Source organism: Helicoverpa zea, chromosome 31 (genome assembly GCF_022581195.2).
Source record: "Helicoverpa zea isolate HzStark_Cry1AcR chromosome 31, ilHelZeax1.1, whole genome shotgun sequence".
NCBI classification, from domain to species: Eukaryota; Metazoa; Arthropoda; class Insecta; order Lepidoptera; family Noctuidae; genus Helicoverpa; species Helicoverpa zea.
This window is the reverse complement of record NC_061482.1, coordinates 10,108,852-10,131,279: the sequence shown is the minus strand read 5'-3', so window position 1 is coordinate 10,131,279 and position 22,428 is coordinate 10,108,852. Positions and strand designations below refer to the sequence as shown.

The 22,428-nt window shown below is 35.7% G+C and overlaps 1 protein-coding gene across 3 annotated transcripts in view; it reads left to right on the top strand.

Moving 5' to 3' along the window:
- Positions 1-15,098, top strand: part of LOC124644798 (titin) — a 105,489-nt gene extending 90,391 nt beyond the window's left edge. For all 3 annotated transcript variants that reach the window (XM_047184369.1, XM_047184370.1, XM_047184368.1), the window contains 15 exons: positions 1,618-4,566; positions 5,173-5,217; positions 5,420-5,530; positions 5,649-5,801; positions 5,996-6,967; positions 7,104-8,480; positions 8,583-8,870; positions 9,056-9,197; positions 11,156-11,868; positions 12,004-12,306; positions 12,395-12,691; positions 12,767-12,871; positions 13,399-13,593; positions 13,877-14,182; positions 14,505-15,098. In XM_047184369.1, the coding sequence (XP_047040325.1) occupies positions 1,618-4,566; positions 5,173-5,217; positions 5,420-5,530; positions 5,649-5,801; positions 5,996-6,967; positions 7,104-8,480; positions 8,583-8,870; positions 9,056-9,197; positions 11,156-11,868; positions 12,004-12,306; positions 12,395-12,691; positions 12,767-12,871; positions 13,399-13,593; positions 13,877-14,182; positions 14,505-14,701 (8,153 nt within the window). In that variant the 3' untranslated portion in view covers positions 14,702-15,098. The remainder of the gene's footprint in view (positions 1-1,617; positions 4,567-5,172; positions 5,218-5,419; positions 5,531-5,648; positions 5,802-5,995; positions 6,968-7,103; positions 8,481-8,582; positions 8,871-9,055; positions 9,198-11,155; positions 11,869-12,003; positions 12,307-12,394; positions 12,692-12,766; positions 12,872-13,398; positions 13,594-13,876; positions 14,183-14,504) is intronic.
- Positions 15,099-22,428: the final 7,330 nt, after the last annotated feature.

Sequence of the window (22,428 nt, the reverse complement as noted above, 5' to 3'; positions counted from 1 at the left end):
CTCATTGATGACACTACCACACCACTCGCTGACTTACACAAACCTGACAAGGCTAAGGTGGTAGAAGAGACACCCGAAACTATTCAGGTAACTCAGGTGCGAACGGAATCAGGCGATGTCAAATCCATCAAAACGACAAGACGAGTCATCAAGAAGAAACATGGACCCAAGCAAGAGGTTACGGAGATCACTACCATCGAAAAAGATGACGAAGCTCCGATTACCACCGTGACGGTCACAGAGGAAAAGACTCCAGAAGAGGAACGCATTGAGCTGGTTGAGGTCGTCGAACTACCCGAAGAGACTACGGTCGAAGAAACGACTGCGCCTGACGGTAAGCCCAAACAAAAGAAAATCACTACACGGATCATCAAAAAGAAGGTAGGTCCGATGGTCGAAACCACACAGATTACCACTGAACAAACAGACGACACACAACCCATTGTCACAGTACACACAACAGAGGAACTCATTGATGACACAACCACACCACTCACAGATTCACACGAAACACATAGGGCCACTGTCGTAGAGGAAATCCCCGAAACTGTTCAAGTAACACAAGTGCGTTCTGAAACTGGGGACGTTAAGTCCGTCAAAACCACTCGAAGAGTCATCAAGAAGAAACATGGACCCAAGCAAGAGATCACGGAGATCACTACCATCGAAAAAGATGACGAAGCTCCGATCACAACCGTGACTGTCACAGAGGAAAAGACTCCAGAAGAGGAACACATTGAGCCGGTTGAGATCGTCGAACTACCCGAAGAGAGTATATTTGAAGAAACGATTATCCCTGATGGTAAGGCTAAAGTTAAGAAAATCACTAAAAGTTTTTTCCAAAAGAATGTAAACAACAAAAACACCCATCATCACTATACACATGTTAACATCTCTCACAGTACACAATACATAGGAACTCATTGATTACACTACAACACCACATACATATTTACACAATACACAAATAGGGATTTCGTAGATGGATGTTTTACATCCAAAAGTGATTTTCGCAACTAGTAAGTATAAGTTCTTGATCCCACTTAACGCACAAGGTGAATACGATTTCAGGGTAAGTAACTTCAACCACATTTCAGATAACACTTAATATTTTTTAATTCAGGAAACAAATAAATTACTTATTTATACATCTGGCATACCTCACCAACGTTAAGTCACACTCTAATATATTAATCGCAATAAAAAAAAAATGGTCATGAAACAATTTGTTATCTTGAGGAGCAACCAAATGATGCGTCGTTTTTATAATCATTTCTTTGCTCCTTAATTTTGTCATAAAGGGGTCTTAAAGTCCAAAATTTTGTTATAATCCAAATTAAATTATTATGTTCGGACTAATTTAGTTCATGGTTTACGTGAAGTTTACATAAAATCGGTTGAGTAGTTCTTAATTTATCACATTTATGTAACAAAATGGGGGACTTTATACGTAGCGAAGTGAGTATCCGGCCGCTAGTGACAAGATAAAATAATTTTAAGCCGGGTCCAGACATGTATCATTTGCGTCGACGCGTATCATGAATATAGGAAAAAGGATAATCGTTTTTTTTTTAAATCACGAACTGTGCATTAAAATGAGAATTTATATGCTTGCAGATAAAGTAGAGAAAGCGGATAAGAAGAAACCACAGAAAATAAAAACACCGAGCAAGAAAGAAACAGACGCTAAACCAGATGTCCAGAAACCCGCTGATCTAAAACTTCCAAAGAAATTGAAACCAATACCAATTCAAATTGAAGAGCTTAAAGTTACTGAGGCTCAACATGCTCAAGAAATTCAAGGTCCTCAATTTACTCAATTAAAACTTAAGAAGCCTGTCCAAAAGCCTAAACAGGAATTACAAACTGTTTCCTTACCAAAAGTGCAACTCAAGAGCCGCATAAGGTATAACAGAGAATGGCCACCAGCTGAATTGAAACCATCTATTACATATTTGGGTAGTGTAAGACAAAATGGTCAACTTTCGCGAAACATCAAGGAAGCAGCTAAACTTAAAAAGAAGCCAATCAAAATCAAAGAAATTCCCGATTTGGATAAAGTTGAACTTGAAAAACCAGAAGAGTTTGAATTTACTGTTGAAAAACCTCAACAAGTAGAAGAAGAGAAATACCCTAAACCTGGCGAAATTAAACCAGAAAAGGAAGATTTGCCAGAAAAAATTAAAGAAAGGGTTGTTAAACAACCAGAACCTTTTGAAGATAATACAGTAGAACAACCAAAAATGTATGAAACAAAAGAACCAGATAATGTACTTCAAGAGAATATTGAGGATCATAAACGGGATGAAGACAAGCCAGATGTAGTGGAAATACCAGAGAAAGAGATAATTGATAGAGTGGATGAAATCCAAACTATTGAAGAAGTACAGCTAATTGAAGAAACGAAACCAAAGCGAAGTGTAGAAAAAATCAAAAAGAAAAAGAAAGAAACCGTGATTAAAACCGAAGAACTTAAAGATGTGGATCAGATAACAGGAAAAGAAGAGATAATTGATGAACAGCCGGGTGATGTGATTGAAGAAAAACCTAAAAACAAAGAGAAAGAACATAAAATTGAAGATATTAAACCAGAAGATCATACAACTGAACAAAAATTAAAATCCGAACCTGTAATTAGCACCGATGAACCTCTAAATGAAGATGAAATAACTGAAGTAGGAAAGCCGATTGATGAACCAAAAAGTGAGCCACGTAAGGAAAAACCTAAAAAGAAGACGAAAGAACCTAAAATTAAAACTGAAGAATCTAAAACTGAAGAACAATTAATTGAAAATATACCAGAATCCACAGTGTTAGAAATTTCTGAGGAAAAGGATTTAAAACAAACAGAGGTAAATGATAAAACTGTCGTAGAAAAGAAACCTAAAGCAAAAAAGAAAGATAAGCCAAGTAAGCCATTCTTAGAAGAAGTTATAAAGGCAGAAGAGCAACCAACTAAACCAGAAGATAAACCAGAAATTTTGGAAAATTCAGAAATTGATCAAGAAACACCAGAAGCCCCTACTATACCAGAACCGGAGATTCCTTCAATTGAGAAGAGAAAAACGAAGACAAGAAAAGCAAAACAAACAGAAAGTCAACCAGAACCAGAAAAAATAACAGTCAAAGATGATCTGCAAACTGACGAAAAACCTATCAAAAAACCATCAAAAACCAAACTTACGCCGATTAAGATTGAGAGAAAAGAAGTCGAAATAAGTAAACCTCAACATGCAGAAAGCATTGAGGGACCTCAATTCACAAAACTTAAGTTGAAAAAAGCAGCAGCTAAACCTAAACAAGATGCTCCATTAGTAACTCTCCCAAAATTCCAGCTGAAAAGTCGAATAAAATATGTAAGCGACTGGCCTCCAGAAGAAATAAAGCCCGTTATATCTTATTTAGGTAGCGTTCGGCAAAATGGCATTTTATCCAGAAATGTGAAAGAAGCAGAAAAAATTAAGAAAAAAGTGTACAAGCAGCCAAAGTTACCTGAAATAGAAAAAACAGAGTTGGAGAAACCTATGTTTGGCTATGAAGATATAGTAGAAGCGAAAAATCAAAGCGAACTTTCAGAAAAAGATGAACCATTAGAAGATGTATCTGGCGTAAAAGATGAAACAAAAGAAGATGAACCTGAACAGTTCACTATCAAACCAAAACGCCCAAGCATCAAGAAGACGGAGGAAATTGAAGACGAAGTCACGATAAAAAAGAAACTAAAAGCTGTAAGAAAACCTTCAGTCACTTTGCCTGAAATAACTGAACCTGAAAATGTGACCTTCCGTCCCAAATCGACTAAAACAAAAGAAGACGTTGAGCAAGAGTTTAATATACAATTAGATTCATATGCTGAAGAAGAAATATCGATGTCAAGTAAAGTAAAATTGAAACCACAAAGGCGACCCACCTTCAGCGAAGAAGCCAACGAAACCTCTATTAAGTTTTACGAGGACGTTGAAGATAAACCAGATATCATAGAAATCATAGAAAGTGACGAGGAAAAATCTGACAATGCTGCTAATGTAGTAATGCCTCTGAAAAAGAATAAAGATTTTAAACAGGAGACACACGAAGAATCATCCTCAATAACAGTATCAAAGCCTAAGAAAAAGGAAAATGAGTCGATAATTTCTCAGGACGTCAGCATCAAATTAGATAGAAAGCCAAAGTACACTGTTGATGAACAAGAAGAAGTTTGTTTCGATATAAAGCCGCAGGTTGATCAGTATACACAAGAAGAACTGTCACTTTCAAGCAAAATTAAGTTAAAACCTAAAAAGAAAATTACAATATCAGAAGCTGCTGATGAAACTTCAATTCAACTGAAACAAGAAGTCGAAGATGATAGTCAAGTAGAAGAAGTTATAATTAGCGAAGCAGAAGCTGACGATAATGTTGAAATGGTTATCAAACGAAAGCCTAAAAAACCAAAATATGAAGTCAGCGAGGTAGAAGAATTGAGTGTTGAATTTAAGCCCAAAAGAATTAATGAAGATACATATGAAGAGGAACAACTTACTATTTTAGCTAAGAGGAAACCTAGAAAGCCCTCAACTTTGCAAGGTACCCTACACTGTATCTGAATTGAAAAACTGGTCCGCTTCAAAGGCTTACGGCAAAGTAACAGCTTAATGTTTGCAATTATTTCATTCATTAATCTATAGCATATATTTTTCTACAGTGTTGACACCTTAGTTTCTACCAGCCATACGCTTAAGCTTTCAGAAAAAATCTTAGTAAAATAAATAAACAAATGTTTAAAACGCGCCCGAATTCGTATACTGTTTAATAAAACTTTTACTCCGTGTTTACCTCTTGTCTATCTATACTAATATAATAAAGACGAAACTTTTTTGTTTGTTTGTACCCTAAAGACTTCGAAACTGCTGAACCGTTTTGAAAAATTCTTTCACTGTTGAAAAGCTACGCTCTTGCCGGGAATATGGGCTATACTTAAGCCCTGTACGAGTAGTAGTTCCCACGAGCGAGAGAAACCGCGATAAATCGGCTAGTTCTTTTTAAACTCGGAAACGTGGAGAAACTGTTGGTAGAAATAGCTTTGCATTGCGTTGTATATGCATGAGCTTAAGAAACGCTGAAACGCTTTATTAATAGAGGTTTGTATATATATTTTTATAGTAATGACAAAAAACTTGGGCTTTATTGCAGAAGCTGATGTATCGATGAGCATTGCTAGAGAACAAGAATTTCCAGGTAACTTAAGTTTGGATATAAATCAACGTTTGTTGCTTAGGAACTAATGATGAAATGAGAGAATGAGAAATATTTTATTAAATATTTAATTATTATTTTATTTAATAATTATTTTTAGTTAATTCTCAAGTCACTATCAACTCACAGCGAGATATAGCAAAAAGATGCATGTGAAATATGACGTTTCCATTATTGTTTTCAGAAACTCCCGTGGACGTGCGGAGCGGTGATACAGTCTTTGCAGTATATTCTTACGTGGCAGAGACAGACGAGGCTATTAATTTAGTGGAAGGCGAAAGACTTTACATATTAGGTACCGAAAATAGTAAAACGTGCATGACATAATTCAATCTTTTATAAAAATACATGATATATCACAATAAAGTACAATATATCACAAATTCAAATTAAATGACGATATTTTATTTCAGAAACTACGAATCAAGATTGGTGGTTTGTACGTAAACATCTGACGGAAGAAAAGGGATGGGTTCCTGCACAATACTTAATGGATGAAGCCAATTATACACTGTACTTGCAAAAGAAACTTAATGAAAAGATTGATAAACTTCCCGTGTTCGAAAGTGAGCATTCTGTAGTTTTATACCAGTTTTCTTTTATAATCTTGTTTTTGCATTGGTTACGGAAAAAAGGCGATTAGATAAATTATGTTTATATTTTAGGCTAAAGTTCCTGTATGCTATTAAAAGGGTGTTCTTATACGTGTTACTCACCGTGGTGATTATAAACTAAAAAATATCAAATATTTTATTTCCAGAACCAACACCAGAAGAGCAAGCAATTGCGCCAATATTTACGGAAAAATTACGACCTAAACATACACCAGACGGATCTACAGTACAATTTGAATGTCAAGTGGAAGGTTATCCCAGACCCCAAATAACGTGGTTCAGGCAGACGGCTATCATTAAACCTTCACAGGACTTCCAAATGTACTACGACGATGACAACGTTGCCACATTGGTGATCAGGGAGGTATTTCCAGAAGATGCAGGAACATTCACTTGTGTTGCGAAAAATGCAGCTGGGTTTGCATCAAGTACCACAGAGCTAATAGTTGAGGCTCCACTATCTGACCACGGATCAGAAATGACCATTCTTTCAAGGAAGAGTCTTTCTCGAGAATCGTCTCTAGCTGACATTTTAGAAGGCATTCCACCAACATTTTCAAAGAGACCGAAAGCTCAGTATGTTGATGAAGGATCTCAAATATTTTTGGAGTGTAGATTGGTAGCAATTCCAGAACCAGATATAGCTTGGTTCTTTAAAGGTGAAGAAATCATTCCAAGTGAAAACGTCTCAATTGCTACTGAATCGGATATGCACATGTATTGTAGTGTACTAAAAATATCCGACGTAAAGAAATTCCAAGAAGGTACCTACACAGTGCTGGCTGTAAACAGAGAAGGTGAAGCTAGTTTACCCATCGTTTTGAAGATAAAAACTGGCCAGAAAGAAAAACCGCAAGTTATTGAACCACTCAAGAGTATGACGATAAGAGAGGGAGAAAGTGTCGTACTTTCGACACAAGTTGTTGGTAACCCGCAACCAACGGTTAGCTGGTATAAAAATAATAAACCTGTTAAATCACTAACTACAAAATCAGATGATGACACTCATACTGTAACAATAATAAAACCAAAGAAGGGCAAGGATGATGGAGTGTACACACTAAAGGCTGTCAACTCAGAAGGAACTGCGGAAACCAGTGCTGTCATAAACATAGAAGGTGAGATTAATTAGTTTATTTAAATTCTACATGCAGTTAATATTAAAGTGTTGGTTTCATTCCTAAAAGTGTAATTTAATAAGCGAATTGTTTATAGTACAAATTTAGTTTAATAAAAATTAACACTTTCTTTCAGAACCTACTGAAGAAAATGCTGAGCCACCTCTGTTTATTAACAGATTCCAAGAAATAACGGTAAAAGAAAATGGAACTATAAAACTAGAAGCAAAAGTAACAGGCAATCCTGTACCGTCAATTACTTGGTATAGAAATAATCAAATAATCACGCCATCTGAAACCGTTACACAAAACTTTGACGGGGAAAATATTGAACTTATAATAGCAAACGTAGACTCGGAAGTAGATTCCGGTGATTATAAATGTGTTGCATCCAACAGCGCCGGAAAAGCTTCTCATGGCGCAAGAGTAACAATTGACGTCGATAAAGTAACGTTTGTCAAGAATTTGAAAAATATTTATGAAATTGAAGAAGGCAAGACTGTAATCCTGGAATGTCATACATCTCATACTGTCTCCACTAAATGGTATCATAATGATAAGGAAGTGAGTGGAATGGATCATAGGGAAATCATTCAGGAAGGTCGCGTACATAAACTAAGAATAAAGAAAACTAAACTAACAGACATTGGTGTCATAAAATGTGTAGTGAAGGGTCAAGAAACAAGTACAAAATTGGTTGTTCACGAAACCATTCCCGAATTTATAAGACGTCTCCAAGATTTTGAAGTAAAAGAAAGGGACATTGCTATATTAGAAGTTGAAATTAATTCTGAAACTGCTGATGTCTTTTGGGAGAAGGATGGAGAAAGAATCAAACCAAAGAAAAACAAGTATGAACTTGAAAAACGTGGAAATGTACGAAAACTGTTTATTAGGAATACTTCAGTTCACGACGAGGGCGAATACACATGTAAACTACGTGATGATGCCTGCACAGCAGAAGTGACGGTAGTAGAATTGCCACCTGAAATTATATCACGACTACAAGACCAGAAAGTAAACAAGGGTAACAAAGCAACATTTGATATTGAATTAACAAAGGGAGACGCCTTAGTGCAATGGTTCAAAGATGGTTCAGAAATTCAATTTTCTAATCATATTCAACTAACAATTGACGGCAAGAAACAGAAACTAAAAGTTTACGACTGTGACTTGACTGATGCAGGCACATATGCTTGTGAGGTCGGAAATGACAGATGCACAGCCAAATTGATAGTTGAAGAACCTTCTATTGACTTCGATCTGCGACTACCTGAAGTAATTGTAGTGCCTGCAAACACCGACGCGTATTTGACTGTAGAATTGCCTGATGAAACCATGAACGTCACTTGGTACAAAAAGAAGACTGTTGTTGAAGATACCGAAAAGTTTACATTGATATCGGATGTTAAAAAACGTACATTAATAATAAGAAAATGTACGGAAGAAGATCAGTGTGAATATTCGTGTGTCTTATTTGATGCCAAATGTTCAACGAAATTGATAGTAGAAGGTGCGTATTTCATCACATATTCCAGTACAGTATCTTAGTTCATTGCATCTTTGACTTTAAGCCTTTTTACTTCATTTTATTAACTTTGGTATATTTTTAAAGTTGTAGAATTCCCGCCGAAGATTCTCGAATATGACCGTGAGTACAGAATAAAGCGAGGTGGTGATGTTACTCTTCATGTCCAATATGAAGCAGTGCCTCAACCCAACGACGAATGGGTTGTCAATTCTAAAATAATAAAGAAGACAAAACACACTAAACCTTCTATAGACTCGCAGTCTGCTAGTCTCACTATTAAAAAAGTTGAGAATACTGATGCTGGAGTTTACAGACTTCGTCTCGAAAACAACTGTGGTGAAGCAAATATAGAAATAAATGTTGTTGTTATAGGTAAGTCATTTATTTAACAAATGAAACTAAAACTCTTCTCTATCCTACTATCTACTCCTCTATCCTACTGTCACCATATCTAGAATAAGCGTGTTAAAAAGAATATTGCTTATCTCTCATATCAATGAAATTAAATTTAACTTTTATTCTACATATTGATTTCTGACGTTACTTTTATTCTACAGATATATCTTCGCCTCCTGGAAAACCAAACCTTCTGGAAACAACAAACAGCTCAATAAACTTATGTTGGGATGAGCCTGAGATGAAAGGCAATGCTGAAATAGATTGTTACATTCTGGAATACCAAGAAATTAACACAACTGAGTAAGTATATTTTTATATTCATTCTGGTAAATAACATGAAAGATATGGCTTGGGACAATTATAATTTATTACGATACGACGTGCGTTGTGTGTATATGATAGAGTATATATGTTACCGTAAGATTACAAACATCGTTAGATTACAATCTATCTCGAGAGATTGTAAACTGTCGAATTATTGTGAACCGTAACATCTGATTGCAATTTAACGCATTATTTTTCGCTATATTATAATCTATCGATGAGAAATTGTCAAATTGTCAACTGTCCGAAAGCTCTCTCTGATTGGTCAGTCTTTTTGTAAGATCGACCAATCACGACCAGCCGTTCTGTTCCCATGGAGTTCCCGTAGAGTTAGGAATGAAATAGAGGTGTCAGTTAAATAAAATAAATGCTCTTCAAAAATTCTTCAAGTATTAAATTTATATAAAAATAACTCTTATAAAAATACAGTTAGGTATTTTGTCTTCAAATACAAACTAATATTTAAAAATAAAATAAAAGGGGTGCTATAGTTCGGCCATTCAGAGAATGCGTTCCTGACACGTCGCGATTGAACTGACGACGTAACTACATTCATTGATTATTGATATAATAATGTTGTTTTAATGCTCCTCAATTGTTAAAACGGTAAACAACCAGCAAAAATATTTTTATCGTAACTGCAACGCCATTGCAAAGTTACGTCGTCAGTTCAATCGCGACGTGTCAGGAACGCATTCTCTGAATGGCCGAACTATAATTAAACAGGCTTCTTTTTAATATCATTATTCGCCCCCAAAAATGTATGTTGCCTTCTAAATTACTAAGTCAGCCACAATTAATAAAGCGTCGAGCATCTAAATAATACTATCTTAGCCACGAGTTATCTTCCACTCTAAATACAACTCAGCATGATGGTTATTTTTTTGCATCTAAATTTGTAGCATGCATTCTAACAGTAAACTTCTTAAATACTATTAAATGACATCATAAAAATATTTATTTACCTTCTAATTTTTTAACTCGTACCTACTGAGTTTTTTGTTTAAAATATAACACATCCCATATTAATTGACCCAGCATGGAAGTAAGCATGCAACATGCAGCAAGCATAACTTCTGTCACGGCTCCGGCGCTGCGGGGCTCCGGCGGTCCCATGCGAGCTTATCGTCGCAGATGGTTTTCACGCTCACCACCGCAGCTTCGGCTTGCTGGCCGGCTCTGCCGGCCAGCCCCAGCCGCGGCGGCGAGCGCTGAAACTACCTGCGCCTCAGCTCGCAGGCCGCCTCGCCCCTCCGCGCCTACGCGGTTTTGAATTGCACTCTAGGGGTAGGGCAGACAAGACTACGTGGAGTCGGTTTTGCAGCGATTCGTTTTCGTCACTAACTTCAATTTTTAATACAATTTTTAATTGTGTGTAATTTGAGTCTTAAAAATTAAGTACAATTTTTGATTTTATAAAAAATTAAACCGTCACTTATTTTTGCACGTCAAAGAGCTGTGACACCGGGAGTTGCAAAGAACATTGTCTTTTTTGACGTTCTACCAATCAGCGCGCAAGATGCATTCCGTTCTACGCCAGTTGACAATTTGACCGCTCTACATCGCTCTCGATCTTAAAAAGACTGTCAAAAAGACTGACCAATCAGGGAGAGCTTTCGGACAGTTGACAATTTGACAATTTCTCATCGATAGATTATAATATAGCGAAAAATAATGCGTTAAATTGCAATCAGGTGTTACGGTTTACAATAATTCGACAGTTTACAATCTCTCGAGATAGATTGTAATCTAACGATGTTTGTAATCTTACGGTGACATATACAACACGCAACTTCTGTGATAGACGACACTCTCGTGAACGAGAATGCTTCATTATTAAGTCCAATAGATGGTGCCACACGCATACTTCGTATTTTCATAACATAAAATAATTACGTAAACATATTTTCAAATTAATATTTCATATTTTTTAGATGGATATCGGTGGAGAACATCAAGAAGACGCAGTTCTCCGTAGAGAATCTGAAAACAAAATCATCATACAGGTTTAGAGTATTTGCTGTCAATGAAGTTGGTGTAAGTGAATCTTCAGAAATAACAGAATACATTCTTGTGCAAGAAATTGTTAAAGGCCAAGCTCCAACAGTAGAAAAGCCACTGAAAGATACTATAAGTGAACCAAATGAAGATATAGAACTCACGTGTATTTTCGGTGGTGTGCCAGAACCTAAAATAACGTGGCATAAAGAGAATAAAAAATTAAAAACTGCTAAAGCTACGTATATCAACAGAGTAGCCACTTTAGTTGTCACAGCAACGGAAACTACAGAAGGCAGATACAGTTGTATAGCTAGTAACGAACATGGAGAAGTCGAAACTTCATGTAACTTAGAAGTACAACAAAAACCTATTATCAAAATATCTGACGAAGAAATTAATCAAAAACACAGAGTTGGAGAACAATGGTCAGTGGAGGCATTAGTTAACGGTATTCCTAAGCCAATTATCAATTGGTGTTTTAATGGTAACAAGATTGAAGACCTTGAGGATATTGAAATTGTTACTGAAGAAAATGTTAGCACAATAAAGATATCTAAACTTGCTCGTTCTCATTCTGGAAAATACACAGTTGAAGCACATAACAAAGCTGGAAGCACATCCATTGATCTATTGCTTAAAGTTTATGGTGAGTGTAAAAGTATATTTTTTGTTATTGATTACATTGTTGGCAGCTACAACGCTAACAATGAGCTCCACTAATACAGTTACTATACATTTACTATACTTTTGTTCATACACGATATATTTTTTATTATTTCAGACAAACCCAGCAAGCCAGAAGGTCCTGTTGTGATGCGAGAAATCAGCAGAGAATCAGTTACAATTGAATGGAAACCACCACTTGATGATGGTGGCTTAGAATTGACAAAATACGCAATAGAAAAACATGAACCCGACACCAACAAATGGGTCAAAGTGGCTGATGTAGACAAAGATGTAGATACATATTGCATACAAAGACTAAACGAGAATTGTGAATACATGTTCCGTGTCATGGCGCAGAACCCCATAGGATTCTCTGAAGCACTGGAGAGTGAACCTATAATTATTAAGACGGCTCTGGGTAAAATAGCTTTGCATAATTTATTATTCCCAAAACATCGCACTTAACATTTTACATATCTATGATTAACCTAAATATTTTTTGTCAGATGTGCCATCTCCACCGCTTGGTCCACTAGGCTTCTACGGAATCAACAATGACTCTGTTACTATTACTTGGCATCCATCCGAGAAGAACGGAGGGTCACCCATCATCGACTACAGTGTCGAAATTAAACAAGAAGGCAAGAAATGGAAGCATGTGGCGACAGTTACCAAAACTATCGCTAAGATCGAGAAGCTAACAATAAATACTACCTACACATTTAGGATATGCGCAAGAAATGAAATCGGAACCAGCATGCCTTACATCTCAGATGAAAAAATAACTATAGGAAAGACTTTGTGTATGTATTTTCCTTTTTATTTCTAAAATGACTTGAAAAGCACAGAGAATAAATTTTATACTGTTTTCGTTGTAGCACCACCATCGCAGCCGCAAAACTTTGCCGTAAGAGAAACTACTTCAAGATCCGTTACTTTACAATGGGCTGCGCCTGAGAGTGACGGAGGAAGTATCGTGACAAGTAAGCTATTTTTACATATACCTTTTTCCATTTACGCAGGAGCTGACCTGGAACACTAGAGCTTACGCGAACTTTGCACTGCCTCATTCGAAAGCAACGCCACCTGCCAGGTTCAATTGTTTGCTAAGGAATCTACCAAATCAGATCAGATGTATAGAAAAGTGATAAAGACATGTACATATGTACATACATCTACACATTAAAATATGAAATTTTTCGTGAACCAACAAAAAAATATATTGATAGTCCAAATAATTTGACGATCTCGATGGTGCAAATTTCACCATGCCGGACTGCCGAAGCTGAGGTCCCGGGTTCGATTCCCGGTTCGGTCGACATTTGTGTGATAAGCATGCTTGGTGGCCGTGGTCTGTGTGTTACAATATGTATTTATAATATGTATATATGTAGTCTATCAGTTGGGTCAGCACAACATAATAAAGTTAATTAATAACTTACCATGGGGCTAAACGACCGTGAGTGAAAAATTGTTCAGACAAGTTATCCCATAATAATTTTAATTTCAGATTACATTATTGAATATAAGACTGCTAAAGCAAAATCATGGACCAAAGTAATTACTGTAAGTGGTACAGTTTATGAACATTGCATTGAAAATATTAAGGAGAAAGAGGAACTGGTCTTCAGGATATCTGCTGAAAATGCCATTGGTGTCAGTTTGCCCGCAGAGTCCCAGGGAGTCAGACTCGAGAAGCATGCGAGTAAGTATTCATCATCATCATCATCCACCTGTTTCACAAATATCCGTTATGAACACATGACTCCCCATAATACGTATGCGAAAACGTCTCAGTTTATAAAACGAATCAATGAAGTTTATCTAATAGAAGCTCAATGACTGAATTATGACATTTAGTGTCCAACATACTTGCTAAGTCACACCTTCTTCTGATATCGATACTTACATACAGTGGCTGGGTATGTAAAAAACACGAGCTTCCTAACTCTTGCCATGTGTTGCTGACTTGTTCACTTTTGTTGTAGCTGTGCCATCACCGCCAACTGCTCCTCTTGAAATACGCACTGTGGGCAGCAACATTGTTATGACGTCTTGGGGAACTCCCGAATGGGATGGTGGAGCACCACTGTTGGGCTACAACATAGCCATACGAGATGTCACCAAAACAATGTGGATGGAGGTTGGAAAAGTCGATGCTCATACGCTCAAGTTCAACATCAAAGACTTAAGTGATAACCATACCTACATGATAAGGATATACGCTCGCAATGAAATAGGAATCAGTGAGCCTTTAGAGTCAGATGAACCCTTCAAGGTTATACCTGGAGAAGGTAAGTCGATCAAAAGTTTATACCATTCTAAATTATTTAATTCATAAGTTACGTACTTTACCTACTTTACTGTAGGCGGGTGAGCATGCCACGTTAGTTTTGTACAACGACAGTTTCATAAACATTATGGTTCTTTTGAAGTTCCTACTCCTGAGATACTTCTCATATCTAGTCATAAACAAACTACCGCTGAACGTAATGTCCATGTGATTATACTTAAATCTCGGTACCATAAAGATATGAGAGAGATAAAATGATATTTAAATTGTTGAAGGCCAAGTTGTTACAAACGGCAAGCGTTAATTGTTGTTGCTTGTTGCAGACTCGCACGCTGACGAGGAGGTGGGCGAGCAGACCGAGATGACGGAGCCGACGTCGTTCAGCACGCAGACCACGACGTCGTGGATGCGCGAGCACAACATGGACGCCGACATCCGATCGTACGCGCGCGGCTCCCTGCTCCGTCGCGACGAGTATTTCTTCAGAATATGGCACTACGCTAAGCAACTCTTCAAGTGATGCGACAAGTCCGCGCATTCATTAACCTGTGATATTTAACGACAAAATATTTAAAGTTCATAGTTGGCGGATAGTAATGTATAGATACACTTACTTCAACTAGACAGTGAATCCACCCACGAAGTCTGTCATTTTTTTAATTTTATATTATTATGTTTTTTTTTGTATCAGCATGTAATATTTTATTATTTATTTTAGATAAGGATCAATTATTTATTTATCTAATTTATTGTAAAAATACTGACTGGTGTGACCATTTGAGTCTCATTCAATACTTTTTAAGGGAGACGTATTAAATATAGGTGCAAAATATTTATTATTCGATAAATTGAGTGAGGCTCAAATCACATCACCAGCCAGACTATTAAAAGATTTAATATAGCAATTTTAAAAATAATGAACTGTTTTTTTTCACATCCTATGAACATGAAAGGTATAGAACGAAGGTGATTTTCACTTTTAAACTCGATAAGCAGAATACAGACTAGGAGGATGGTTTATAAACGGTAGATAATATTAGGTCTTTACCTATGAAATTGCCGTTCTGCGGTAATGGCGATTTCAAATGATAATATTTTTTGTTTAGCTAAGAATTGTAATTTCAAATTAATTTTATTAAAAAAACATGGAATTCGTCTTCCAAAAGTAGTCATTAGTTTATTGATTAGTGCTACATTGTCATCGCATTTCAATCTTCTTCTTCATCGTGGATACGTTAAAAAATCAAGTTATTATGGAATATGAGTACCGTGGTGCAGCAACGCGGCACAAGCGGCACGTAACATCAACGACGTTTACGGAGCTAACACTGCTAACTTACGCACCACCTGGGGCCCGATTCTCCTAATTTTACTTAAGCGGCCTTCGATTGACGTTCGACTCGATTCGACTGAGATCCAATCCCGACTCGATTACGATTGAAGCGTATGTGGCATTCCGCTATTTTTTCTTTGAAATAAACGTTTTTATCCTTTTCTGTCATTCGATAATGAATCATTTTGTCTGCAAATGAGCAAATATGATTGTAGAGCAAACTACCGAATAAACCAAAATCACCAAAATAGCAGACCAATCGCAAACCAATCAAATGTCAATCGAATACGATTGGTCTTTTATTAGTAGCAGAATGCCCGATATGGTTAAAACTGCTATTACGATCATATTGCGATTCGATTTCTATTAGATTTTGACATTATTAACTTAGGAGAATCGGGCCCCTGTTATTGGTGTCCTCGCTTTCGTTTTGGAAATGACCTGAAAGTTGAACCGAAGACTTTGGTCGACAACGATGAATTAAAGGCGATTGTGGAATCTGATGATACACAATCTACGGCTAAAGCTTTCGTCGTTAGCGGCAAAACAATATTGATCCATTTGCGTCAAATTGGCAAGGTAAAAAAGCTTAACAAATGGGTGTCCCACGAACTCAATGAACGCTAGCGCGAAGTACGCGTCGAGACGTGCCTTGCACTGCTCAACAGACACACGAATGAATTTTTCCGTCATCCGCTAGTCACCAGACCTTGCGCCCACATACTACAACTTTTTCCAGAATTTGGATAAGTTTTTGTCGGGTAAAAAATTCAGTACCCGAGAGGCAGTAAAAAATGCCTTTGAACAAATGGTTGCCTCCCGTCCAGCTAATTTCTTTAAGAAGGACATAAATTCACTGCCACTGCGTTGGCAAAGAAGCATTGATTGCATGGGTAATTACTTTGATAAATACAAATAAAAAATACATGAAAAAAAAACGTTTAAATATTTTTATACAAAACGGCAATTTCATAGGTAAAGACCTATTATTATCTATTTTTTGCTGAAAAAAAAGTCTATTACGCATGTCCTTTTCACTTAACACTGGAAGTGAAGAAATTATAGGTACTAACTTTCAACACATGAATTCTAAGTCCGTAATGCCTGATCAGAAGTATTTTATCTATAACTTTAGAGCACACTTATTTGACAACAACTTGCGATAGGTCAATTGGGGTCATTAATTGAGAAATTAGATAATAATTACGTGTTTCTAAGTCTATCGAAAAGTTAGGCATTTCAAATTTGGTGAAAACTTACCAAGAAATAATCGCATCACTTTCTCAAACACAACACAAACGTCATATTTATAACATTTTCAATCCATTTGCAATACATTTCGTACTTATTTTAAATGTTTCGTACAAAAAAAATCAGCATAAAATAAAATGAACAATATTACAAGATTAAAGTCATAGACAAGAAGTAGAGTGTGGAATAGAGTTTTTTTTCAATCAGCGGTGTGCATTCGATACCTAAATCGGATATTTATTAAAAATAATCGAATAGCATATAAATATATTTTTTTAATAGCAAGTTATTTCAATTTTATTCCTTAATTTTAAATTATGGGTTCAATTTGTTTTTGTTGTTAAGAAAAAAAATAACGACATCATCCTCCGAGCCTTTTCCCAACTATGTTGGGGTCGGCTTCCAGTCTAACCGGATTCAGCTGAGTACCAGTGCTTTACAAGAAGCGACTGCCTATCTGACCTCCTCAACCCAGTTACCCGGGCAACCCGATACCCCTTGGTTAGATTGGTGTCAGACTTACTGGCTTCTGACTACCCGTAACGACTGCCAAGGATGTTCAATGACAGCCGGGCCCTACAGTTTAACGTGCCATCCAAAACACAGTCATTGGTGTCTAAGATATACTTAGAAAGTACATACAAACTTAGAAAAGTTGCATTGGTACGTGCCTGACCTGGAATCAAACCCGCGCCCTCATACTCGAGAGGTTGGTTCTTTGCCCACTAGGCCACCACGACTAGAAAAAAAATAACGTATGAAAGTTTTTAGCATTATTTTTTTATTTTGGTGTTGCGTCAATCGTAATAATTTTTAACTTTAGTTGAATTTTTATTATTATGTAATTTTAATTTATTCTTACTTATTTCTTAATAATTTATCTCAATAATTCTAAGATTTTGTTTCGGCGGAGGGTAAGGTTTTGAAATATAATGCAATTTGTAACTACCAAAGTAATGTAGTTGATGATGAGAAATAATAATAATAATTGATTGATTTTAAAAAGTCAACAAATATTTTAAACCAAATCCCAAAAGAAGGAGGTGATTCTCAATATTAGGATGTTTGTTTTTGGTCGAAAGGGTATATTTCCCAAATGGTCACATTGTCATTAGGTCCAGGATCTGATGATGGAAACCTCGAGAAATCGAGGGCAACTCACGAAAATCGTAAGCATAGATAAGGTTATAACTTGAGACTCGGATATATGTCTGATAACACTATGAAACAGTAAAGGTTTAGAGCTGACCTGATTATGGAGACGAGAGAAGCTCGAGGGAACTCGACAACTGAATAATATGTAAATTACCTCGTGTTTGGGCTAATATGATTTGTATTTACGAGACCTTTGGAACAGTGAAGGTTTGGAGCTGACCTGGCTGTCTAATGGATGTAGGTGTAGTGGAGGGGTAAACAGTGTTTTATCTTTGTGTGCATAAAAGGTCTCATGTGGCAGTAAGCGGTCGGTGGTTGTGTCAGCAGTGACAGTAAGAAATAGGCTACATATATTTTATAGGGAAAAAGTAACTGCTCAAGCATAACTGACAAAAATACTCAAAAAACTTGGAATGCTATAGCATCCGCGACATAATTATACTATAAAATACGAATGCTTAAGCATGCTCGTCCGGGAACGTGTTATGATATCAAATAATGTAAAGTTATTTAACGAATCGGATCATTCGATGTAAAACTTCTATCACCGCTGCACCGTCGCCATCTTGTCTATGCGTCATTAAAAAAACAACAAATGAAACAAACATGGCGACTTCGATCAGAATTCCCGGTAATTACGATTGGATTTTCAAAAGATATATTTCTAACGGGATGCTAAATATGAAGGTTTGAAGGCGTAAAAATATGTTAAATTTATTTAGTTATTCTATTTATTATATTCTATTTGTTATTCTATATAGTAGTCACAAATACGGTTTGATTGGACAGAAAATAAATATGAGCGTAAATTATTAGGATAGTGTATGACTCATTCGCGGGGACAAATCTGGGGTCTAAACCGAGCTTACGGTGACATTGATGTTCGGGTCCGATCAGGGTCCGCTACGGATTTGACGGTTAAAAGTGAAAACATACCAACAAATAATCGCATCACTTTCTCAAACACAACACGCACGTCATAGTTATAACATTTTCAGTCCACTTGCAATACTTGCACTTATATAGGTAATTATATTTCACAACTAAAAAGTCAACACATAAAATACACAATCAAAATTGACAATACCTACTTATTACAAGGACAAAGTCACGGACAAAAAGTGTTTTATTTTTAAATTAGTGGTGTGCGTTCGATAAATCGGATATTTATTATAAATAATTGAACACCAAAAAAATATTTTTAAATAGTTCAGTGAAAAGAAAGGTTCCATTTTTTTTTTAAAGCAATTTATTTTAATTTTTTACGCGCTTCTTTTTTTCGTGGTCTTATCCAGGGTAATCGCGCAGACAATGCGCGGGGTAGCGTGGAAGAAGAATTTTTTTGCTTTTCAGTGTCTTTAAAGATAAGATAAAAGATAAAGATACTTTATTTTGTAAAACATGGTACAAAGCATAGGTGTTATAATAAGTAGTATCAACTCATGTTTTGCCTTATTATGGCGCACAAAAATTCAAAGGGTTCTTAAGCTAGCTTAAGATATTAAAATTAAATATATATATAAAAAAAAAAAAAAACAATACTAAAATATGTAGGTAATTAAAGAAAAAACGAGATCAAAATAACTGTAATCACTAAAGAGAATTTCAAATATGTGTGTATCACTCACTTAAAAATTCTTGTATGCTATAGTAGCATTTATTTAATACCTTTTGAGATTGGTTTTAAACAGTGTATCTGGCATTTGTTTTATTGCTTTGGGTACTTTGTTATATATTTTGGGCGCCAAACAGAAAATACTTTTATTCTTTAAGGTAGTTTTTGAACTCACTATACTGAGGCAATCATTTTTCGTACGGTTACGAATTACAATGTCCGATTGTTTTTTAAAAATATATGTGTGCGTTCGCGCAGCGGAATGTTGTTGAATTTAAAGATTTTAATTATGCAGATAATTAGTGTAAGACGTCCTATAATTGTGTATGGTAAATAAAAATTTGTGTATGCAGCCATTGTGGAGAAATTCACCAAAAACAGATTCCGCTGGGCGAACGTTGGCGAACGTTGTCCTGGCGGAACTTTTTTTAATCCATAGACTTTAGAAGAAAAGAGATGTGTCCGAAAATTAGTGTGTATTTGTGTATAATTGATTATGTATGAATGAAATCAGTGCATGCATAAACTTCGGAGAAATTCAAGTTTCCGCTACGCGAACGTTTGGCCATTAGCTAGTTTTCATATAAAGCGCTTACATAGAGAGCTGTAGATTTTTACATACGTTGTTTTGAATTTGTTTATATTTGTTTAAAAAACAGATTTAGAAAAAGTCGTAGGGTTTAAAAGATAAAAATATAAACGTAAAATACACTTATTAGGTCTTAGTTCTTAAAGTATGCAGTTTGGGGTCTAGATTTTCACGTTTACACAAACCTTGTAAGTGTCTCCAACATGTTGCCAAGTATCAATGATGTTCCGTTAGTAATTAAAAAGTTATAGGATATTTTACCATGAATAGATCACTGTTTACAAAGCAGTCGAATATCACGACGTTCTAAAGGAATTGCATGGTAAAATGTATGCGAATAATTAGTTTAATCATTCAACTATTCACTTGCAAAATTTCATGTCATTAAATTCAGTAATTAAAGAAAGACAATTATAATACTGACGGAGCATCGAAAACCTACATAATCCGACCAAGTTCGGATAGCTACAAAAAAGCGGCCGTGCCATATGTCTAAGAAACGTTCTTAACTTGGAAGGTTAGTATATTTATTAATATGGTACAGTTGCGTACACAAGCTTTAGGCAAAAATAAAACAATTGCATTTCTTGAATGAAAAATATTTTTTTAATAATAACGCCACTATCTACGACATTTTAGTTAAAATACGTAACGTTTATTAACGTTATTTTTAATCACGTAGTTAAGTAATTTATGTAAGTAATAATGATAAAAATATTTTTGTACACGGATATTTAAATAGAGAAGTACTTGTTAATTGAAGATTTATTTTTATCGTAGATAGTGGTATTATTATTAAAAAAATATTTTTCAATCAAGAAATACAATTGTTTTATTTTTTCCTAACGCTTGTGTACGCAACTGTACCATATTAATAAATACTAACCTACCAAGTTAAGAACGTTGCTTAGACATATGTCACGGCCGCTTTTTTGTAGCTATCCGAACTTGGTCGGATTATGTAGGGTTTCGATGCTCCGTCAGTATTATAATTGTCTTTCTTTAATTACTGAATTTAATGACATGAAATTTTGCAAGTGAATAGTTGAATGATTAAACTAATTATTGGCATACATTTTACCATGCAATTCCTTTAGAACGTCGTGATATTCGACTGCTTTGTAAACAGTGATCTATTCATGGTAAAATATCCTATAACTTTTTAATTACTAACGGAACATCATTGATACTTGGCAACATGTTGGAGACACTTACAAGGTTTGTGTAAACGTGAAAATCTAGACCCCAAACTGCATACTTTAAGAACTAAGACCTAATAAGTGTATTTTACGTTTATATTTTTATCTTTTAAACCCTACGACTTTTTCTAAATCTGTTTTTTAAACAAATATAAACAAATTCAAAACAACGTATGTAAAAATCTACAGCTCTCTATGTAAGCGCTTTATATGAAAACTAGCTAATGGCCAAACGTTCGCGTAGCGGAAACTTGAATTTCTCCGAAGTTTATGCATGCACTGATTTCATTCATACATAATCAATTATACACAAATACACACTAATTTTCGGACACATCTCTTTTCTTCTAAAGTCTATGGATTAAAAAAAGTTCCGCCAGGACAACGTTCGCCAACGTTCGCCCAGCGGAATCTGTTTTTGGTGAATTTCTCCACAATGGCTGCATACACAAATTTTTATTTACCATACACAATTATAGGACGTCTTACACTAATTATCTGCATAATTAAAATCTTTAAATTCAACAACATTCCGCTGCGCGAACGCACACAAATATATGGATTGGTCTGATATGGATTTTGGGAGACGGTTTTATTTTTTTGTAAAAAGTTTTTGGACAAAACTTACACCAAACTAAATGTCCGAATTATTTTGTTGTTATGTTTAGTAGGTACGTGCTGGAAGCTAGTTTTTTAAACTATTATTTCTCATCTTGAACTTGCTTCTCTTTTTTTGACGCTCATCTGCATGAGAGTGTGGCACAATTTAGTCATCTGTGATTCTAGCTCGATTCTACGTACATCAGGCTTTTAACATAGGTAACCTGTTGCGTCTCAAGTCTATCTATATTACATAAATATCAAATTCTTGAGTTTAGCTTATAGATAAAGGTAAAGTAGATAAGTAGTGCTTCTCAGGGAAAGACAGACATGGCCTCGTTTTCGTTGGCGCATAAGTATTGAACTGAGGGGCTTGCAGGCCTAGCTTACCGAAATCTAAGCAGCAGACTCGACGAAATATGACAAAGAACTGCTTCTGCCTCGGTATGAAAGAACGTTGTAGGAAGGTAGGTACTCTCAGGAAAATAAATAAATAACAACCTTA